Below are 22,473 nucleotides of genomic sequence, written 5' to 3' on the forward strand. Positions count from 1 at the left end.
TTCAGCATATCAATCACTCCTTCCAATATGGTACCAACCTCAGACTTGCTGAGAGTACAGTTCCTCCCATCAGTCAAGTTGTTAATAAAGGTGATGCACAGCATCAGTCCTGGTATTGATGCCTGAGGAACTGTTACCAATTGGATTTTGTAGCACTGATGATAACACAAGGCCCAGCTACCCAGCCAATTTTCCACTTACCTTACTCTACACTTACTGAGTCTATATCTAACAATTCTGAACATAAAGATACCATGGGAGACTGTGCCAAAGGCTCTCCTAAAGGTAAGTACTGTCCACTGTTTCACCCTTTTTTACATAGGCAGTCATCTCATTGTCAAGACAATTAGATTGATTAAGTATGATTTGCCCTAAATAGATCTATGTTGGCCTTTCCTGATAACTTTCTTGTCCCTCATGTGGCTGGAAACAGATTCCAAATGGATTTCCTTTTTGAAATTACTAGAAAATGAGCTGTGGCTAACCAGTCTCTGTTAGAGACTGTAGTTCTCTGGACTCTTTCTTGCCCTTCTTGAAGGAGAGTGCAGTATTTACCTTTTCCCAGCCTCAGAAACCTTCCCCAATCAAAGGGGAAGATTGGGGAAGATTAGATAGAAAGTGGATTCAAAGCTTAGATAGAGAGCAGCCTCATAACAATATCAGCCAGCCATTAGCATGCTCAGAATTATGCTGTCTGGTCCCATAGATGACTGTAAGCTGACTGGCTTAATCTAGCAGGTTGCCCAGGAACATGTCCTGATGGGTTTTAAATACCTTCAGTGACGGAGACAACCTCTCTGGGCAATGAATTCCAGTGTTCAACAACCCTCCCAGTGACAAAAAAAAAAGCATATTCTTATACTAGAAATTTAATGTGTTCTAATTTCTGCCCACTGCCTCTTGTCCTGTTACTGGGCACCACTGAGAAGAGTCTAGCTCCATCTCCTCTAGATCTTCCCATCAGATATTTATTAATACTGACATTGACAAGATCTGCCCTAAGCCTTCTCTTTTCCCTCTATCCCTCTATCCCTCAGACTCTGCTTATATGAAAGATGCTGCAGTCCTGTAATCACATCATTGTGGTGTTTCACTGAACTGACTCCAGTAAGTTCACGTTTTTCTTGTACTGGGGAGGCTAGTATTAGACACAGCACAGATAAAAGCATACAGCATTGTTAGAAAAGTCAGTTGAAACAGAGGACAAAACTTCTTACCTGTTTTCTGTCTCCAATTCATTCTTCCGTAAGTTTGCATCATCAAGAAGGCTCTGCAACAGGGCGATCTTTTCATTGTCAGATCCTTCTTGGTTCAACTTTAACATCTTGTTCTCATGCTGAAGGCGAATGAGTTTCTCTCTAAAAATATAAAATATAATTTCTTTTGAGTTCATCACCCGTCTAAATTTGATTTTGTGACAAATGGTGACAGATGATGACTCAGCACCTCCCTGAGAAGCCTGTTCCAGGCTCACCATTTTGGTGAAGAAATTTTTCCTAATATCCAATCTATCTCCCCCCTGGCACAACTTGAGGCCATTTCCTCTCGTCCTATTGCTTGCTGCTTGGGAGAAGAGACTGACCCCCACCTTGCTACAACCTCCTTTCAAGTAGTTGGAGAGAGCTATAAGGTCTCCCCTCAGCCTCCTTTTCTTTCAGGCTAAACAACTTCAGTTCCCTCAGCTGAGCTTATGCTCTAGACTCTTCAGCAGCTTTATTGGTTTTCTTTGGACACACTCCAGTACCTCAAGGTCTTTCTTGTAGTGAGGGACTCAAAACTGAACACAGTATTCGAGGTCAGCCTCACCAGTGCTGAGTACAGGGGAATGATCTTGTCCGTAGTCCTGCTGGACTCCAGGAGAATGCTATGGGAAACAGTGTCAAAGGCTTTACTAAAATCCAGGTAAACAACACCTACAGCCTTTCCCTAATTCACTAAGCAGGTCTTCTTGTCACAGAAGGCGATCAGGTTAGTCACGCAGGACCTGCCTTTCATAAACCTGGATAAGGAATTGGCTGGAAGGACACACTCAAAGGGTTGCAGTCAACGGCTCAACCTACAGCCTTTCCCTAATTCACTAAGCAGGTCTTCTTGTCACAGAAGGCGATCAGGTTAGTCACGCAGGACCTGCCTTTCATAAACCTGGATAAGGAATTGGCTGGAAGGACACACTCAAAGGGTTGCAGTCAACGGCTCAATGTCCAAGTGGAAGCCAGTGACAAGTGGTGTTCCTCAGGGGTCAGTACTGGGACCGCTGCTGTTAAACATCTTTGTCGGCAACAAGGACAGTGGGATTGAGTGCACCCACAGCAAGTTTGCTGATGACACCAAGCTGTGTGGCACGGTCAACATGCTGGAGGGAAGGGATGCCATCCAGAGGGACATGGATAGGCTTGAGGGATGGTCCCATGCAAAACTCATGAAGTTCAACCAGGCCAAATGCAATGTCCTACACCTGGGTCTCGGCAAACTCAAGCACAAATGCAGGCTGGGCGGAGAATGGATTGAGAACAGCCCTGCCAAGAAGGACTTAGGGACATCGGTGGATGAGAAGCTCAACATAAGCTGACAATGTGTGCTCACAGCCCAGAACACCACCAGCATCCTGGGCTGCATCAAACAAAGCATGGCCAGCAGATTGAGGGAGGTTATTCTGCCTCTTTACTCCACTCTGGCAAGACTCCACCTGGAGTACTGCTTCCAGCTCTAGAGTCCTCAGCACGTGAACAACCTGCAGGAATGGCTCCAGAGGAGGGCCACAAAGAGGATCAGAGGGCTGGAGCACCTCTCCTTTGAAGACCAGCTGAGAGAGTTGCGGTTGTTCAGCCTGGAGAAGAGTAAGCTCCGGAGAGACCTTATAGCAGCCTTCTAGTACCTGAAGGGAGCCTACAGGAAAAATGGGGAGGGACTCTTTATCAGGGAGTAGCGATAGGACAAGGGGTTTTAAACTGCAAAAGGGGAGATTTAGATTAGATCTTAGGAAGAAATGCATTGCTGTGAGGGTGGTGAGGTACTGGAACAGTTTGGCCAGAGAAGTTGTGGATGTCCCCTCCCTGGAAGTGTTCAAGGTCAAGCTGGATGGGGCTTTGAGAAACCTGGTCTAGTGGGAGGTGTCCCTGTCCCTGGCAGGGGGATTGCAACAAGATGATCTTTCCAACCTAGAATCGTAGAGTCATAGAATGATTTATGATAAATGATGGAAAGTGGCTTGGTGAGCACTTCTGCCAGCTCCCTTAGTACCCGTGGGTATATCCCATCTGGCCCCATTGACTTGCATGTGTCTAAGTGGTGTAGCAGATCATTAACTTGCTACAAGTCCAAGCCTCCGTGGACTATGGGGGCTTCATTCTGCTCCCCATCTCTGCCTTCCAGCTCAGGGGGCTGGGTACCCTGAGAACAGCTGAGCTTACTATGGAAGACAGAGGCAAAGAAGGCATTAAGTATCTCAGCCTCTTCATCATCCTTTGTCACTATGTTTCGCCCCTGCATCCAATAAAGGATGGAGATTCTCCTTAGCCCTCATTTTCTTTTGAATGTATTTATAGGAACGCTTGTATTTGCCTTTTACTGCAGTAGCCAAATTGAGTTCTAGTTGGGCTTTGGCCCTTTTCATTTTCTCCCTGCATAACCTCACGACACCCTTATAGTCCTCCTGAGTTGCCTGCCCTTTCTTCCAAAGGTCATAAACTCTTCCCCCTCCACATCCCGAGTTCCAGACAAAGCTCTCTGTTTAGCCAGCTGGTCTGCTTCCCTGCCTGCTCATCTTTCTGCACATATGGATGGACTACTCCTGAGCCTTTAAGATTTTTTTCTTGAATTATGTCCAGCCTTTGTGGACTCCTTTGCCCTTAAGGACTGTCTCCCAAGGGACTCTGTCAACCAGGCCCCTGAACAGGCCAAAGTCTGCCCTCTTAAAGTCCAAGGTAGTAGTTTTGCTAACTTGCCTCCCTACTCCGAGAATCGAAAACTCTATAATTTCATGATTGCTCTGCCCAAGATGGCCTCCAACCATCACATAACCCAGTATTCCTTCTCTGTTGCAAACAACAGGTCCAGTATGGTGCCTCCCCTAGCTGGCCTACTCACTAACTGTGTCAGGGTTGCATTTCCAGCAGACACCTGATAAGTTGAGCTCCCCACGAGAAAAAAATGCTAGTGATCACCAGACTTCTCCCAGCTGTTTACAAAATATTTCATCTGCTTCTTCCTCTTGGTTGGACCGTCTATAGCAGACTCCCACCATGATATCTGCCTTGTTGGCCTTTCACCCGTTTCTTACCCATAAACACTCAACCTTTTCATCATCGTCAAGCTCTAGACAGTCAAAATACTCCCTAACATATTCATGGCTACCCCATTGCCCCTCCTTCCTTGTCTATCCCTTCTGGAGAGTTCATAGCTATCCATTGCAGCACTCCAGTTGTGTGAGCCATCACACCATGTTTCTGTGACTGCAACTATATCATAGTTTTCCAGCTCCACAATGACTTCCATCTCCTCCTGTTTGGTGCCCATGCTGCGTGCATTGGTGCAGACAAACTTCAGTTGAGCTATTGATCCTCCCACATTTTTTGTGGAGAGGAGCCCTAATCCCTGTGTGACTGTTCTTGGGCATTTACATAGTTTCTAATGCATCAACAACACTTACATCTTTGCTGCCATGTGCATTCCCATCCCATCCCTTCACTGAGGTGCTGCATGCAAAGCTTCTGCGTGCATTAGTACAGGGACATTTCAAATGTGCTCACTGTGGAGCAGACTGAAGGACTTTGTTTGCAGACTGTCCCTCAAACATTAGTGTGCCACCCCCAGGCTTATCTCTAGTTCCATCCCTTTCCCCCTTCAAATCTAGTTCAAAGCTCTTTCAAAGAGCCCTGCTAACTCCTCATGTTACTTGTTGATTTCCTCAGGTGCAACTGACAGGCCACACCTGCCTCACAAAACTCTCCCATTTGGTCTGCTGGTCTTCTCTATGAGATGGAGAAAGGTGCTTCAGCACAGACCCATGCTCTGTCACCATGGAGGGAACAAGAGAACAATAGCAGCTGCTCCTATGGGTGTGCTGCCCTGTGCAGTCTTCCCCCTTCATCAGCAGAAGCAGCAGTCCAGACCACCAGATCAGGAAGTTCCAGTCCCACAGCACCCACTGCTACTGTTCACCTCTAACAGGTAGTAGGTGTGGAGACCAAGTTTAGGAGCTGCAAACTTGGCCTGCACAGATGTATGCTTGCATAAAATCCAGAATTCATCTTCATGAGCCAAAGATGAAGAGTCAATGAAACCACAGGCTGTGCATGAATATTTATGGCATTTAGGGTCCTGTTCTCTCTCACACAATCATGTGGAAGGATTATGCAGTAACTCCAAACTTAACTAATACTCCCTCAAAATGTTTTTCTTGTCTTTTGTTGTTTCTGAAAAAAACTAAAAAGAATTGCTCTTGTAGTAAGGTGCAGCAGCACAGCTGGAAGAAAAACAAATATTTTCTATAAATTGGCTTTCTAGAAAGATATGGTTTTACTACTGAACGATATGTTTTGACCCATATTGAGCTTTCCAAGTGTTAAAATACTGTATTAGTATTGGTAGAGATAAAAGAAAACCTATTCTGAAGAGCTAAGAGATTTCTGAAATGTGACTTCTTAAAAACTTAACATACTGGCAAGGCTAAACACAGCCTGCAACATCTTAAGATACAATAATTTTCAGCTCCTTTTAATAGACTGTAAAAATTTTCCATGATACAAAATGGATTTTTTTTACAATTATATATACAATATACATAATATATATTAATATATAACAACATAATCTACTCTTCCTTTCACAATTTTAGTCACTTGTTCCTTGTACAAACCCACATTCTTGTTACAAATATTTTTGTCTGCTAATGTACCTATAAGATGCACTTATGTGAACTCTCTAAGGGAAAAATAAGAGACACAATATGAAGATAAAAGGTTTTTTGTTCTTTTTTTTTTTGAAGTACAAACTCAAGAGAGGTCTGACTTTTATCAACTGACTTTTATCTTAAGAATAACAGCTCCTGTTGTGCAGAAATCCAAAAGAAGAGAAAAAACCCCAAATGTTAATTGTAGAAACTTTCTAACACTGAAAAATAACTAATGTATGAGTACACTATAAAGGTTAGTAAAACAACCATGCATTAGCTTACTTTATTTCGGGAGTAACAATTTCTGCTGCTAAACTGTCTGAAGGCTCTTGTCTTCCCAGAGGCATCAATCCTGGGTTAGGAAAAACAAAAAATTCAGCAAGCAGACCAGTGACTTTCTCTACAAGACCAGAAGTAAACAACGTTCTAGAAGTTTACAGTTTTAGAGTAATGTGAGACAATGGAAAATTGTCAGCAATGTCAGGCTACAGCAAGATAGACAAGCATAATACATTTGGAGAATAATCAATATTTCTGTCTTTATCCATTCTGATGAAGTGATTTTGAGGTATATTTTCTGCTCACTAGCTTATCTAAGAACTACAGAGCTGTGCAACATCACACATAGAAATAAACTACAACACATGAAACAGACACACACGAGAAAACTTAATATCTGTCTAAATAAAATGATGCAACTACACAGAAATCTGAAACACATTATAAAAATACCACACTGGGCAGGAGACTAAAATTTCTGGCTGAATGAAATTACAAAGTTATGAATAGTCTAATCAGTTTTTCACTGCTGATCTTAGAGGAGTTTATTCTGTTCTAAAAAAAAGTACATTCAATATTCCCCAGAAAAGTGCCGCAAACTTTAGAGAAGATACATTTAATCTCCTTATTTGCCCATTACCTGTTGTGGTGAGTTGACCCTCCTGAGCTTGTACACATCTGAGCTCTTCAATGGTTTCTTTCAAAGAATCCCTTTCTGTTCTTAATCTCTGAATAATTGGAAAGAGAATGAATATCAGTCTTGGCAGTATAAATCTGTCTTTACCAGTACACAAGTTGCAAAAGGCACAGCATTCAACATTTTAAAAAGAATTTAATGCAATTCTAGATATGATTTTCCAATTAAGACATCTCATTGTATTTCATAACAGGATAAACATAAATATTATATATTCCACGTGAACAGTGGATTTTTTTGAATCGTGTTGCTGCTCTGCATTACACTTATGAGGGTAAAAATATGAGGGTGCAAGATTACAAAATCAAGATATTAGTGACACAAAGTTCTGGTACCAGGTGGTAAACAGCACCCAGTGGGGCCACCCACTCAGCCATCCTCTTTTTTCCCTCATTGTAGCTGATTCCAAGGGAAAGAGAAGTGAATTAAGAGATCATAGACTTTTCCCTCACCAAGAAACCACAGTTCATCCAGGAGTGAAATAAAAAGCAGATGAGTACAGAATCAGCACAACAAACAAACTGCATTAACTTCTCTTTGTCTTTTAACAGTGAAAATGTGATCAGCATTTCCATATCCCCTTCCTCCTACGTGTCAACTGGTCTTGCCATTTACCAGCATCTTAGCTACAGAAGAAAACTAGTCGCTTGAGGCTCAATCCAAAGAGAACTGAAGAAGAGGACTGGACCACCTTGGGATCTAGGTGATGGGCTCTTTAGTAGCATCACTAATATCTTGATTTTTAAATACGTTCCCAATTTGGTACAAGCCCCCTTTGGCAAAAAATGGGTACCTACAGAGAGCGTCAAGTTTTTGTTCAGAAGGTTGCCAAGATTCAAAAATGAATCAAGGAAATGGCAACTATGTAAAGATCCAAGTTGTAGGTTGCTCCAAAATCAGACATGTCCAGTATTACTATAAGATCAAGGGCAGACCTTGGCTCTGTGTAGGTATGGAATTGTGTTAGCTGACAGCTCGTTGCATTTCATCCCATTAGCAGTTAGCCATCACACCATGTTTCTGTGACTGCAACTATATCATAGTTTTCCAGCTCCACAATGACTTCCATCTCCTCCTGTTTGGTGCCCATGCTGCGTGCATTGGTGCAGACAAACTTCAGTTGAGCTATTGATCCTCCCACATTTTTTGTGGAGAGGAGCCCTAATCCCTGTGTGACTGTTCTTGGGCATTTACATAGTTTCTAATGCATCAACAACACTTACATCTTTGCTGCCATGTGCATTCCCATCCCATCCCTTCACTGAGGTGCTGCATGCAAAGCTTCTGCGTGCATTAGTACAGGGACATTTCAAATGTGCTCACTGTGGAGCAGACTGAAGGACTTTGTTTGCAGACTGTCCCTCAAACATTAGTGTGCCACCCCCAGGCTTATCTCTAGTTCCATCCCTTTCCCCCTTCAAATCTAGTTCAAAGCTCTTTCAAAGAGCCCTGCTAACTCCTCATGTTACTTGTTGATTTCCTCAGGTGCAACTGACAGGCCACACCTGCCTCACAAAACTCTCCCATTTGGTCTGCTGGTCTTCTCTATGAGATGGAGAAAGGTGCTTCAGCACAGACCCATGCTCTGTCACCATGGAGGGAACAAGAGAACAATAGCAGCTGCTCCTATGGGTGTGCTGCCCTGTGCAGTCTTCCCCCTTCATCAGCAGAAGCAGCAGTCCAGACCACCAGATCAGGAAGTTCCAGTCCCACAGCACCCACTGCTACTGTTCACCTCTAACAGGTAGTAGGTGTGGAGACCAAGTTTAGGAGCTGCAAACTTGGCCTGCACAGATGTATGCTTGCATAAAATCCAGAATTCATCTTCATGAGCCAAAGATGAAGAGTCAATGAAACCACAGGCTGTGCATGAATATTTATGGCATTTAGGGTCCTGTTCTCTCTCACACAATCATGTGGAAGGATTATGCAGTAACTCCAAACTTAACTAATACTCCCTCAAAATGTTTTTCTTGTCTTTTGTTGTTTCTGAAAAAAACTAAAAAGAATTGCTCTTGTAGTAAGGTGCAGCAGCACAGCTGGAAGAAAAACAAATATTTTCTATAAATTGGCTTTCTAGAAAGATATGGTTTTACTACTGAACGATATGTTTTGACCCATATTGAGCTTTCCAAGTGTTAAAATACTGTATTAGTATTGGTAGAGATAAAAGAAAACCTATTCTGAAGAGCTAAGAGATTTCTGAAATGTGACTTCTTAAAAACTTAACATACTGGCAAGGCTAAACACAGCCTGCAACATCTTAAGATACAATAATTTTCAGCTCCTTTTAATAGACTGTAAAAATTTTCCATGATACAAAATGGATTTTTTTTACAATTATATATACAATATACATAATATATATTAATATATAACAACATAATCTACTCTTCCTTTCACAATTTTAGTCACTTGTTCCTTGTACAAACCCACATTCTTGTTACAAATATTTTTGTCTGCTAATGTACCTATAAGATGCACTTATGTGAACTCTCTAAGGGAAAAATAAGAGACACAATATGAAGATAAAAGGTTTTTTGTTCTTTTTTTTTTTGAAGTACAAACTCAAGAGAGGTCTGACTTTTATCAACTGACTTTTATCTTAAGAATAACAGCTCCTGTTGTGCAGAAATCCAAAAGAAGAGAAAAAACCCCAAATGTTAATTGTAGAAACTTTCTAACACTGAAAAATAACTAATGTATGAGTACACTATAAAGGTTAGTAAAACAACCATGCATTAGCTTACTTTATTTCGGGAGTAACAATTTCTGCTGCTAAACTGTCTGAAGGCTCTTGTCTTCCCAGAGGCATCAATCCTGGGTTAGGAAAAACAAAAAATTCAGCAAGCAGACCAGTGACTTTCTCTACAAGACCAGAAGTAAACAACGTTCTAGAAGTTTACAGTTTTAGAGTAATGTGAGACAATGGAAAATTGTCAGCAATGTCAGGCTACAGCAAGATAGACAAGCATAATACATTTGGAGAATAATCAATATTTCTGTCTTTATCCATTCTGATGAAGTGATTTTGAGGTATATTTTCTGCTCACTAGCTTATCTAAGAACTACAGAGCTGTGCAACATCACACATAGAAATAAACTACAACACATGAAACAGACACACACGAGAAAACTTAATATCTGTCTAAATAAAATGATGCAACTACACAGAAATCTGAAACACATTATAAAAATACCACACTGGGCAGGAGACTAAAATTTCTGGCTGAATGAAATTACAAAGTTATGAATAGTCTAATCAGTTTTTCACTGCTGATCTTAGAGGAGTTTATTCTGTTCTAAAAAAAAGTACATTCAATATTCCCCAGAAAAGTGCCGCAAACTTTAGAGAAGATACATTTAATCTCCTTATTTGCCCATTACCTGTTGTGGTGAGTTGACCCTCCTGAGCTTGTACACATCTGAGCTCTTCAATGGTTTCTTTCAAAGAATCCCTTTCTGTTCTTAATCTCTGAATAATTGGAAAGAGAATGAATATCAGTCTTGGCAGTATAAATCTGTCTTTACCAGTACACAAGTTGCAAAAGGCACAGCATTCAACATTTTAAAAAGAATTTAATGCAATTCTAGATATGATTTTCCAATTAAGACATCTCATTGTATTTCATAACAGGATAAACATAAATATTATATATTCCACGTGAACAGTGGATTTTTTTGAATCGTGTTGCTGCTCTGCATTACACTTATGAGGGTAAAAATATGAGGGTGCAAGATTACAAAATCAAGATATTAGTGACACAAAGTTCTGGTACCAGGTGGTAAACAGCACCCAGTGGGGCCACCCACTCAGCCATCCTCTTTTTTCCCTCATTGTAGCTGATTCCAAGGGAAAGAGAAGTGAATTAAGAGATCATAGACTTTTCCCTCACCAAGAAACCACAGTTCATCCAGGAGTGAAATAAAAAGCAGATGAGTACAGAATCAGCACAACAAACAAACTGCATTAACTTCTCTTTGTCTTTTAACAGTGAAAATGTGATCAGCATTTCCATATCCCCTTCCTCCTACGTGTCAACTGGTCTTGCCATTTACCAGCATCTTAGCTACAGAAGAAAACTAGTCGCTTGAGGCTCAATCCAAAGAGAACTGAAGAAGAGGACTGGACCACCTTGGGATCTAGGTGATGGGCTCTTTAGTAGCATCACTAATATCTTGATTTTTAAATACGTTCCCAATTTGGTACAAGCCCCCTTTGGCAAAAAATGGGTACCTACAGAGAGCGTCAAGTTTTTGTTCAGAAGGTTGCCAAGATTCAAAAATGAATCAAGGAAATGGCAACTATGTAAAGATCCAAGTTGTAGGTTGCTCCAAAATCAGACATGTCCAGTATTACTATAAGATCAAGGGCAGACCTTGGCTCTGTGTAGGTATGGAATTGTGTTAGCTGACAGCTCGTTGCATTTCATCCCATTAGCAGTTTGAGTCAGGTCTATTTTATATTTCAGCCCAAATAAATCCGGGACATAGAATCACTTTGGCAAAAAACATTTTGGTGAAGTGTGACAAAGGCTTCTGTATTTCTGAATGCTGGAAAGTGAACTCTGGTGCAACTGTCAGAACAACTTGAATAAAGTGTACATTCTGTTAGCACTGAAAGTCATTTCAAAAACCCCACAGGTGAAAAAACTGTTTTTACCATAAATACTACAGAAGAACAGCCACAGAGAAGACTGCACAAATTCAGCTGCTGAAAGCAAGGATTTTGCAGTCTGCTACTATCAGTCAGAAAATACCAGGTTGATTAATTAAATGCCAGAACATTTTAATGAATAGAAAAAGCTCTAGGGCTTCATTTGTACACTAAAGGCAAAATCAACTCATCAGATTACCTTAGTACTTATCATACAACACACCACAGAAGTAAAATTCCAAGTTTATTAGCTGAAGATATTAATCATGCTACCACACTTTGCCAGAACACAGAGAAAAGGACAAAATCAATTTCAGTAACTTTCCAAAATATAACTGACAAGACACCACTGGTAAATTGTGCCCTGTGGCGGGCATATGTGGTACATCCTTTTGGTCCTGTGGTACATATGTGACAACAGGAAACAGAAAGAGTAGGTAACACAGGTAGTGAATCACTAATTCAAATATTGAGAGACTCCAGCTGTCTTCAGCTGGAGTCTCACAGGTGCATATCCATTGCACTTCTCACAGGTGCACTCCCATTTAAAAGAACATATTGAAAACAATGTGTCCCCCAAAATGCTACTTGCCAGGGAGTAAAGCAGAAAGCTGTATGACAATGCCCTGCAATTCAGATCCTTTGTGCAAGATGAAATGGTCCACCAAGCAATGTGTAAGCCACATATGGAACCTTACCATTGGTCAAACAACAAAACTGGAAAAACAAACTTTAACTAAAAAGCAGGAAAGAAAGTCAAAGCACAGTACAATCTGAAGGGCAGATGGAAGTGACATCAAGGACAAATGTCCACAATAGTTTTAAAATTTAATAAGATATGGAAATCAAAAACCTATGAACAGAAAATAGCTGAAAACTTTTAGTTCAAATGCTATTCAAGTGCAGGGGCTGGAAATTTTGAAAAGAATTGGACAGGAAACATAACTACTGAGGGAAAAGCCAACAGAGATTCTGAGGGATAGATGAATTTAAAATAAGCCTAAGAAATTGCTAATTCAAAGTGCTGGCCTTTGTTTGAGGTAGTTTGAGCACCTGCATATACTATGAAACAAGTCAAAATAATCTGATGAAAAACGAGAGCGTGCAAAAGAAATCTGAAGGATCAGTCTTGGAAAGAGAGGACAGAGCAATGAATTGCAGGATCACAGCAAATGACAGTGAAGAAGGGAACAGACTGGTATCCATCCTGTGTGTTCCATGTTGGCAGTACAAGAAAGATCAACAAGGAGCTGTCATAAAAGGGAAGATCATCACAAAGGAAACGTCCCTCTACACAACTCTTAAGCTTCTTGCTGCAGTAGTCATAACTCCAGAAAGAGAAGCATGTTGACGGTAACTCAAAGAATGCTTTAGAAAAAATGCAACAGGGGATACCACAGAAGCCCTACTTTAAATAGTTTTTCAGAATACATTACAATTACCCTGGATCTTTATTAACCTTCACATGGTAAATGGTCAAGAAACAACTTCAGATCCCAAGTATGAAAGATTTTCCTCTTAAAAATAGGTTGCATATGTTTCTGTACGGTCACTTTATTCCATGCTGTACAGTTCTTAGGTTTAAAAAGGACCTTGCACACAAATTTTAAGTGAAAAAAGGCTTCCTAATTTAAAAAGCTTGCTGTAAGTGGCTAATTATAATTAGCATATCTCTGTGTTATAAAGGATAAAAAGTTGCTATTGCTACAAGCAAAAAAATAACACCTTGGCACTTACATCTTTTTCTTTTTGGAGGCTGTCTACTTTTTCTTTCAGTCGTTTGCATTCATAATCTAATTTATCAGCTTTCTTGGATTCTTCAGATAACCTGTTTTGTAGTTCAACTGCCTGTGAGAACAAGAACCAATAATTTTTCTCCAAATATTAAAACAAAATACATAAGACAAAGTAGCCAATTACCATGCACCATGAGTCATGTTGTAAATAAGTGAAATAGTTACCTATAGGACATACTAAAAACTGCTTTCATCAGTTGTTCTGCATTTCAGCAAAATCAACAGCATTCAAATATTAGGTTCTCAGCACAAGCAAAAGAAGCAAAAACTGCAAAGTACTTTCAGTACATCTGAAAACAAGAATTTAAGCCCAAACATGGTTTATAGGAAAAAGCTACATAGTTCTATGGATCAAAGAGCTTAGGAAAAGTAAAATAAAATCTGCTCCTGCCTTCTGAGAAGCCTAGGAAAAAGAAAAAGCTGATGGAATCATATTATCTACACCCTTTGTTCAATCTATTTCACAAGCCTCATTTGGAATTAGACCACCAGTTTATGCAATCAGGTAACATTTCTTAACCTATGATTTTCCTAACCGTTTTTAATACACTAATATAAAGATTCAGCCACAAGCTCATAAACAGTTTTCTGTACTTCAGAAGCAAACATTGTTAGTTATGTTGCATATATACTTTCCACTACAGATCAGTAAAGAGCTTTTAAAATTACATAAGCAGAAATCTGAAAGCTGAGCAGAAACAATCAGTGAACAGGAGGCAAATCATTAAGTCTTGCCTTCTCAAGACTTTCAGCCTGTACTAGAAAAGGCTCATTCCCAGAACATTAGTAAAGCTCATAATGCACAGAGCACGGAAGCAAGTAAGCTGAACGAAGACTAACCTGCAAATGCAAAAGCTGAATGAAGACTCAGCTAAAGACATATAGCTTCTTCTGAAGCAATTCATAAGAAGGTTTTTTCATGGCTTTTAGATTATCGAGAAAGTGATCAACTTAAATTGTGAAGCAAAGCAGTAGCCATACCTACATTAAGACTGTCCAATGGTTCTAATTATCTTTTATGTTCAATGTGTATAGCTAGAGCAAAATAACTACTAGGCCTAAAAATCTGCATTGTCTTAAGTCTTAGAAAAGAACTTTGCTGCTGTTGTTCTTAAATTAAAGGCTGCAAAAAAAAGCACAGGCCTGCCATTTCTGAGATTGCCAGATTAAAAAAATAGTTAGATATGACAGTATTTCATTTCTCAGATCTATCACTGGGGCTATCAGAATAACTGCAGGTAAAAAAAAAAAAGCAGGCCTTCAACTGTGATTGTGCCACTGCTTGCAAAATAGGTATATTTTCACCTCAAATGGAAATGAACACATTAATGTTTGTAATCAGTCATGCTATGATAATGGTATGTAGAAAAACACAGCAGGATATAAATTGTCTTGAATTAGGTCTTGGAAGTGTATAGAAAGATATACAGCTACATGGTAATGCGAAGATTAAAAAAAAAAACAACTGCCATCATGTTTACTGAGCATTATCTGATGTGTGGAATGATTAAAGCAGGAATCTAGCAGCGAGGAAAAGCAAGACATACTGTTAAAAATATATCAGAATGCACATGCACAAAGGGGCTGAATTCAAATCACAAAAATTCATCCTGGAATCTTCACATTTCAATTCTTCATGCTACAATCAAAAGTTTCCTAGAAAATGCTTGTGATTGCTTTTAGAAAAGTGAGCAAAACCTCTTAAATAAATAAATGTTATTACATCTCCCAGCACAATACACCACCACTAACCTCATCTCACAGAAACTGCTGGGTGAAGATGCGATTTTCTTGCAGATCACTATAGGAGTTTGAACCAAGCACTTTCATCTGCAGAAGTCAGAGCTTCTAAACCAAAGAAATAACTCCTCTGACAGCATCATCATGAGTAGGGTTGGATCTTTCACACACCAGATGAGACACATTCCACTACAGGGGCACACTAGTTCTCAGCAGTGACATAACATCAGAATCCTTATACTGGCTTAATTCTTATAGCACAATTTAGTATTCCCAGAAATTAATTTTGTGACAGCTCATGATTTACAGGCAGGTCTCAAGAGGAGCCCTGCATTACAGACACTGAAGGCAAACACACTGTGTGTTCGTTTTGAGGCACTAGGGTTAGGTGAAGAAAACTGACATCTGTCACAGAGCTTTATGCCAGTTTCAGCCAGCGAAACAGTTTTGTACAAATCAACAGCTCCTCAGACATGAAATCCTACCCTTAAAACACAGGAAATCATGAAGAACAAGAGTCCTTTTGCAATGCAAATTATGGACTGCCCTTTCCAAAATTGTTATTGTTGGTAAATAAGAACAGTCAGATGCAGATGTCAAAGTTACACAACTACATCACATGCTCAGCTGCTTAATGGAGCGAAATATTTCTTTCCAGTAAACATGATACTACTCATGTGTGAAAGGCCATTGCTTTCTACATTTAATTTTCCCTTTGATTGTCTGTTATTTCAGTGGTTTTTTTGTCCAAGTTCCCTTTTTTCTGGTGAAATAATTTGGACTGTATTTACAATCAGCTCACAGAAGTTGAAGCCAGTTGTTTTAATAACGAAGATGGCCAGGTACAGAGAAAAAGCTATCAAGTCTTAGGGACACACATTGCTCCTGGGCTTGCAGAGTTGTCAGTTATTGTTTCTGTATTTTTATTCTGCTGTAAGATGATGCATAGGGACCTCTGTGGCATGACCATCTGAGGTTATGAGAAGGCAGAAATACAGAGCAAGCACTACTACTTAAATGAATCACGCTCTGCCTGGCCCTGTAACAAGAATCCCAGAATGATGTCATCTTAATGTAGTGTAGAAGCAGAGAGAAGATTAAGCCCATCTTCCACCTTTACAGAAATAGAATCACATGGCACTTTGGTAAGCAGGAGGCCTTTCACTCCAGAGAGTGTGCTGGTGACACATTTTGTACTCTGCTGGGTGCGTATAAAGAACAGGGATGATATGCAACCTTCTCTCTTCATAAATGGACAAATTCAGATGTATCAGACAAACCAAAACCTTAAAAAAAAATAGGTTACTTAACCACAGGCATAACTTACCTCAGCTGTGGTGCATTCCTCACTGGTGGAAATTTCTAATAGAAAAGTGGGTACTTTTTCTGAAAGAAGAGGCTCTAATTCAAGCCCCACTATTGAACACAAATTAGGAATAATTTGAGGGAAAAAAACCCTTAACATCTGATGATTTTTTAAAAGTAAGAAATACTGCTTATTGGCAAATGAATAGAAACAACGTAACGATAAGAACTCCAGGAAATAAGGATCTACAAAACATGGAAATGTCCTAAACACAAGGACCTGTTTGTTCATAATTTCTTTTTCACTTTGAGGCATTAGGCACGTTATGAAGAGAAAGTGTTGAACAATACAGAGAACTGTTGCATTGATTATATCTGTTCTCACCTGTCTCTTGTATGTTTCCAGTTGACTGCGCGCTGCGTTGGCCTTCCTTAGTTCTTCTTCCAGGCTCACGGTATTCTGCATGTACATTGTATTCTTCTCTTCTAAGAGTTTCACTTGCCGTCGCAAATCACCCAAGTCTTCCAATTTCTTTTTGTATGACTCTACCTGGCTTTCCAACTTAGCTACCTTATCAGAAGAATGCCTGGAGAGACAGATTTGTATCAAATTTGTACTCTGAAAACTACTTCCTCAGTATTTTGCCTTAATGCAGAAGATGTCCTGAGAATCATGGGGAGACCAAGAAAGCAATCATATCCTCCTGTCACTAGTGCTTTCACTTTAAAAGCTTTCGCTTTAAATTGTCGTCTTCCCTCCGATAACTATTTGTCAACTTAAAGAGCTGCTGCTGAAGGCACTTTTAGACACTATCACTCTTCCTAATGCAGCCTTATCTGCTTCCAATCTTAAAATAATAGTTAAAGCACCTTCATTCCTACCCATTTCCTTTCAATTCTAAATCAATCCTCAATTCTGCATTTTACAAGGGTAAAGAATAAAATCATCTGTCCTTCAATTTGTTTTAATGATGGTCAGGAATAAAATATAAGGATCTATCTCCAGGGCAGCACATACTTGGTGACACAGAAGTACCACAACAGTTTTGGAGCCCGATTCCTTCTTGTCCTGGTTTCAGCTAGGATAGAGTTAATTTTCTTCCTAGTAGCTGCTGTGTTTTTGGATTTAGTATGAGAATAATCTTGACAACTCAGTTGTTGCTAAGTAATGTTTACATTAGCCAAGATTTCTTTTAGCTTCCAAAAAGGCTGAGAGGGAGCATATACAGGACAAGCTGGCCAAAGGAAAACCATAAACGTCATGGTCTGTCTATAAATGGAGGTTGGCCAGGGGGCAGGATTGCACGGTTGCTGCTTGGTATTGGCTGTGCAATCAATCATCAGGGGGTGAGAGTGACTTGTGTCGTACCCCTTTATTTTGTATATTCGTTTACCATTATTATTACTATTAGTAGTATTTTCCTCTTCTGTTACTGTTCTATTAAACTATCTTTATCTCAACTCATAAGTTGTTTTCCTCTCCTTTTCTCCCTCTTCTTCCAACCCTGCTTGGGGACAGTGAGGGGGATAAGGGGAATGGGAATGAGAGAGTAGCTCCATGGTCCTAGCTGCTGGCTGGGGTTAAACCATGACACTTCTAAAAAAAACAAATGAAAAAAAAGAAACACCAAACTCCATTCAAAACACTTCAGAGTTTTTTCAATCCAGCTGCCACACTGCCAGGACAATGGCCCTCATCCCCAATCAGCCATACCTCCACTACTCCTACTGTCCTCAGTTTCATTTTAGAACCAACTGATTTACAGACTCAATTTCCTATGAAATCTGGAGAATCCTCCATTCACTTGATAGCATTCTATGATGAACCAAAAGCTCCACCCAAAGTCCAAATAATACAAATCCAGGAAAGGAAAGGGTCCAGTTCCCTGGTGAGAACCCATGCCCAAGTAATGATTAAGACAAGTAGAGAATATTCAAGAGACCAGCAAGTGACTTGTTATGACCATAAGATGGTGTAGGATTGCTAAGTTTACTAATAGTTATTGATTAGGCACATAATAAATAACTAATTTACTTAAGCAGAATTGTGCGGTGGTCTGTGTACGTAACCAGATCCAACGATTGGATTCTTGTGGATGTAACGATCCAAACGAACCATTTATATTTAATATCAAAATCATTTAAACAAAAGCTAATGAAAACTAAGTACACGAATTATATAGATTAGAAGTTAATAGTTAAAAAATGGCTAATGGAACAGAGTTTACCTGAGTACATCTATCTCATCCTTCAACGATTGAGCCTCTTCTGCCAAGGTTGTAAGCTCTTCTGTTTGTTGTCTCAGTTCAGCAATTTCCTTTTCCAGTTCTTCACAGCGTATTCTGTAGTCATCTTTGGCAGCTTCTAATCTGCAGAAGTCAAACATAAAAAATTTCTCATCTTCAACCACAGTTACCTTTCCTCCTCATCATCCTCTCTGATTGAAGGAACTGGCTGGATGGTCGCATCCAAAGGGTAGTACTCAATGGCTTGAAGTCCAGATGGAGACCAGTCACAAGTGGTGTCCCTCAAGGGTCCATGCTGGGACTGACACTGTTTAACATTTTTAGCAATGATATAGACAGAGCGATTAAAGGCACTGTCAGCAAGTTTGCAGACGGCACCAAGCTGTGTGGTGTTGTCGATACACCAGAGGGATGGGATGCCATCCAGAAGGACCTGGACAGGCTGGAGAGGTGGGCCCACATGAACCTTATAAGGTTCAACATGAACAAGTGCAAGGTTCTGCACCTGGGCCGGAACAATCCTTGCCATCAGTACACACTAGGGGGTGAGGTATTAGAAAACAGCACTGAGGAAAGGGACTTGGGGGTGCGGGTGGACAAGAAGGTGGACATGAGCAGGCAGTGTGCAGTTGCAGCCTAGAAGGCCAATCACATCCTGGGCTGCATCAAAAGATGCATTGCTAGCAGGTCCAGAGAGGTGATTCTTCTGCTTTACTCTGCTCTGGTGAGACCTCACCTGGAGTATTGTGTGCAGGTCTGGAGCCCTCAATATAGGAAAGATATGGACCTGAAGGAGCAGGTCCAGAGGAGGGCCACGAGGATGATCAGGGGGTTGAAGCACCTCTGCTACAAGGACAGGCTGAGGGAGCTGGGGTTGTTCAGCCTGGAGAAGAGAAGGTTCCAGGGAGACCTAATAGCAGCCTTCCAGTACCTGAAGGGAGCCTACAGGAAGGCTGGGGAGAGCTTATTCACAAAGGCCTGTAGTGACAGGACGAGGGCAATGGCTTTGAACTCGAGGGGAGCAGATTTAGATTGGAGATTAGGAGAAAGTTCTTTACTGTGAGGGTGGTGGAGCACGGAAACAGGTTGCCCAGGGAGCTGGTTGAGGCCCCATCCCTGGAGATAATCAAGGTGAGGCTCGATGAGCTTTTATCCTAAGATTTTGCTCAGCTGTTCAACTCCTACACACTTTCAATAATATTGACCTGATTATCAGATGTTCTAAATGCTACAGAGCTCTCACCAAGGTGGCTTAATTTCTTTATTTACTTACTTATAAAGAACCTGTGCCTACTCAGTACCTCTGAAAAACTAAGTTATGCATTTAATTATCTAGTTAGCAAAGTAAAATACTCAGGAAGACCAAAATTTCTGGAGTGAACTACCAACATACAGTATACACAGGCAAAGTTGCATTAACCTGGCAGTAAATAAAGGGAGTAACTAAAAGAAGCTTTATCAAAGCATCTTGAAGCAATGGAGGAGGATACATCCTAGAACATGAAGTCCTATTGTCATTTTGATCTGAAATTAAAAGAAAAACAATCCAGAAAAGGATGTATGGGCATGAGAAACAAAAAAAAAACCACAAAAACAAAGCCAAAAACAAAAACCAGAAAAAGAAAAAAGAAAGAAGCATTCTGTCCATCAATTCAAGAAGTCCAAAAAGCATCTAGAAGAATGGGGATAGTCAGTAGGTCATCTAAATCATACGCAACACAGATTTGGATTGTGATAGACCAGAACTGTCAAAGGACATAAGGAAGCAAGACTGGGAGAAAAAACTGCTGTGCCACGCTCAACATCAATCAGTCTGTACGTATGTCCTGTTTGGTCAGGGAGAACTGGAGAATGAACACAGACAAATTGCCATTAGAAACCACTTGCTATGAAGGTGGAGGGAGGAGGCTCATGAAAATGGTTTAAAAAGACCTTCAAAACCTGAAACTAGAGTTAACAGGCAGTGCTGATATTTTGCATATGGGGAGAAAACCGGTTCAAACAGCAATTGATAACAGACTCAGGTAGGAATCATTTCAGAGCATGGAGATGAATAAGGAGAGACATAAAGGCACATAAAAGAGACATGACTACATTATTCCTTTACATGGTTGATGTATAGAAAGAAGAAAACCAGGCACTAGCTGCTGTGAAAGAGAAACACTGAACATTTTTTAAGAAATTGAAGGGAGAGGGTTGTGTTTGAATATGTGGGAAAGAGGCTTAGAAAAAGGAAGTGGAAAAACGGCACAACAGGTGAAAAAGCAGTTACGTATCAGCTGACATAATAATTAGAAAAGGGCAACCAGAAAAAGACAGAAAGAGAAGAAAAACTGGTACTATAAAGAAATACCATAGTTTCACTCATAAAGGATAGGGAAGGTACAGCAACAAGAATGAAAAGATGACGGTGAAGTGGCCCAGCTTTGTTCAGCAGAATATGCTAACAGAGCCTGAAAGCAACAATCAAAAGGACCAGAAAGGATATTTAAAAAGGAACTGTACTTCCACGTGTAGAGGAAATCCAAATGAAAAACAGAGTTCACTTAAGGATAATCTCCATGTTTCAGGTATGAAACAATTAGTTTTCAAGCTCAGAGGATACATTTTGCTGTATAATAACATCACCTGTAGTACTGCCCATAGCAAACTTTCAGCTAGGAATTCCTACGCACTAAAAATAAAATCAGAACAATCTACATAAAAGAAAGCGTGCTGCTTTTCATTCTCACTGATTTTGAAAAATATGGGTGAACTGACTGCACACAAACAATTGAAAATAACTTCACAGAGTAGAGAGTGACACCTATGCAGCACTTCAGCATTAAGAAATGATGCATTTTTTGTGCTGGAGTTTGTAAAGAGGTAGATCTTAAAATGTACATTCACTCTCAAAACTTAACTAATGTGGTTATACCAATCATTATACTAATTCATAATTAATAGCAGGATCAGAAGTATGTAAGTCATGTTGCCAGTTACCACCAACAACCTAACCAAGTGTAGCTTTTCTACCTGAATGTTTCCTCTTGGAGTTGTTCTAGTTGTGTCTGCAGCTGCAAATGCCTACGACCTGCAGGGCTGTTGGGATCTTCAATAGAATCAGATTGATTTAAACGTTCCATCAAAATCTGGTTCTCGGCAAGCAAGCTGCTCTTCTCCTCCTGGAGGGCTGCAACCTGTTGTAATAAAAGCATAAACCGCAATCACTGAGCTCTCCAGCTTAAGAGAGCAATTTTATTTTTGTATGCATAATAAAGTATCAATACAACCCAGAAATGGAAACACACAGGCTTGAATAATACCATTTCACAAGAATATACTGTAACATTAATAGGTTATTAAATTGCTATGTGATGTAACCACCATACTGCAACATTAGGGGCAGATTTACCAGAAAATAGAACTATTCTTAACTGTATTTCGCACAAGCATCTAAAGAAAAAGTTTCAGTTATAACCAACTTCATTATAGTAAAGTCTGCATACTTTCCCAACAAATAAAACTAGCCCTCCACAGTAAAGCTTTTAAAACGGTTTTCCAATAGAAACAATGCCTTCAATCACACAGAATAGCCAAGCCTGCATACCCAAGGGATGGCTGCGCACTTCATAATATTTTTTTTTTAATTCAGTGGCCAATTGCAAGTAGACCTGAAACAGGAACACAGTCCAAATGATGACTTAATTTCCGCCAATGTTGTGAAAACAGGCAGTGGTGCAAAGAACCCGAACTATGCAACACAACTAACAGCTGAAGCATGGGTTCATATATTATTAAATAGAATAAAATTAACGTGCAGGGGGAGGAGGGGGAGGGAGAGAGAATATGAATATCTCAACAGAAGGAAATACTTCAAT

The 22,473-nt window shown here is 40.1% G+C and overlaps 1 protein-coding gene across 3 annotated transcripts in view; it reads right to left on the minus strand.

Moving 5' to 3' along the window:
- The window catches only part of HOOK3 (hook microtubule-tethering protein 3), a 79,927-nt gene that overhangs the window by 25,571 nt on the left and 31,883 nt on the right, over positions 1–22,473 (minus strand). For 2 of the 3 annotated variants that reach the window (XM_014958116.1, XM_014958115.1), the window contains exons 8-14: positions 21,629–21,792; positions 18,596–18,736; positions 16,753–16,954; positions 13,264–13,374; positions 10,257–10,344; positions 6,176–6,245; positions 1,218–1,358 (exon numbers count right to left, since the gene is read on the minus strand). In XM_014958116.1, coding sequence (XP_014813602.1) covers positions 1,218–1,358; positions 6,176–6,245; positions 10,257–10,344; positions 13,264–13,374; positions 16,753–16,954; positions 18,596–18,736; positions 21,629–21,792 — 917 coding nt within the window. Of the gene's footprint in view, positions 1–1,217; positions 1,359–6,175; positions 6,246–9,619; positions 9,690–10,256; positions 10,345–13,263; positions 13,375–16,752; positions 16,955–18,595; positions 18,737–21,628; positions 21,793–22,473 lie in introns of all 3 variants that reach the window. The other variant, XM_014958117.1, reaches the window with a different exon arrangement.

Source organism: Calidris pugnax, unplaced genomic scaffold (genome assembly GCF_001431845.1).
Source record: "Calidris pugnax isolate Ruff unplaced genomic scaffold, ASM143184v1 scaffold317, whole genome shotgun sequence".
NCBI classification, from domain to species: Eukaryota; Metazoa; Chordata; class Aves; order Charadriiformes; family Scolopacidae; genus Calidris; species Calidris pugnax.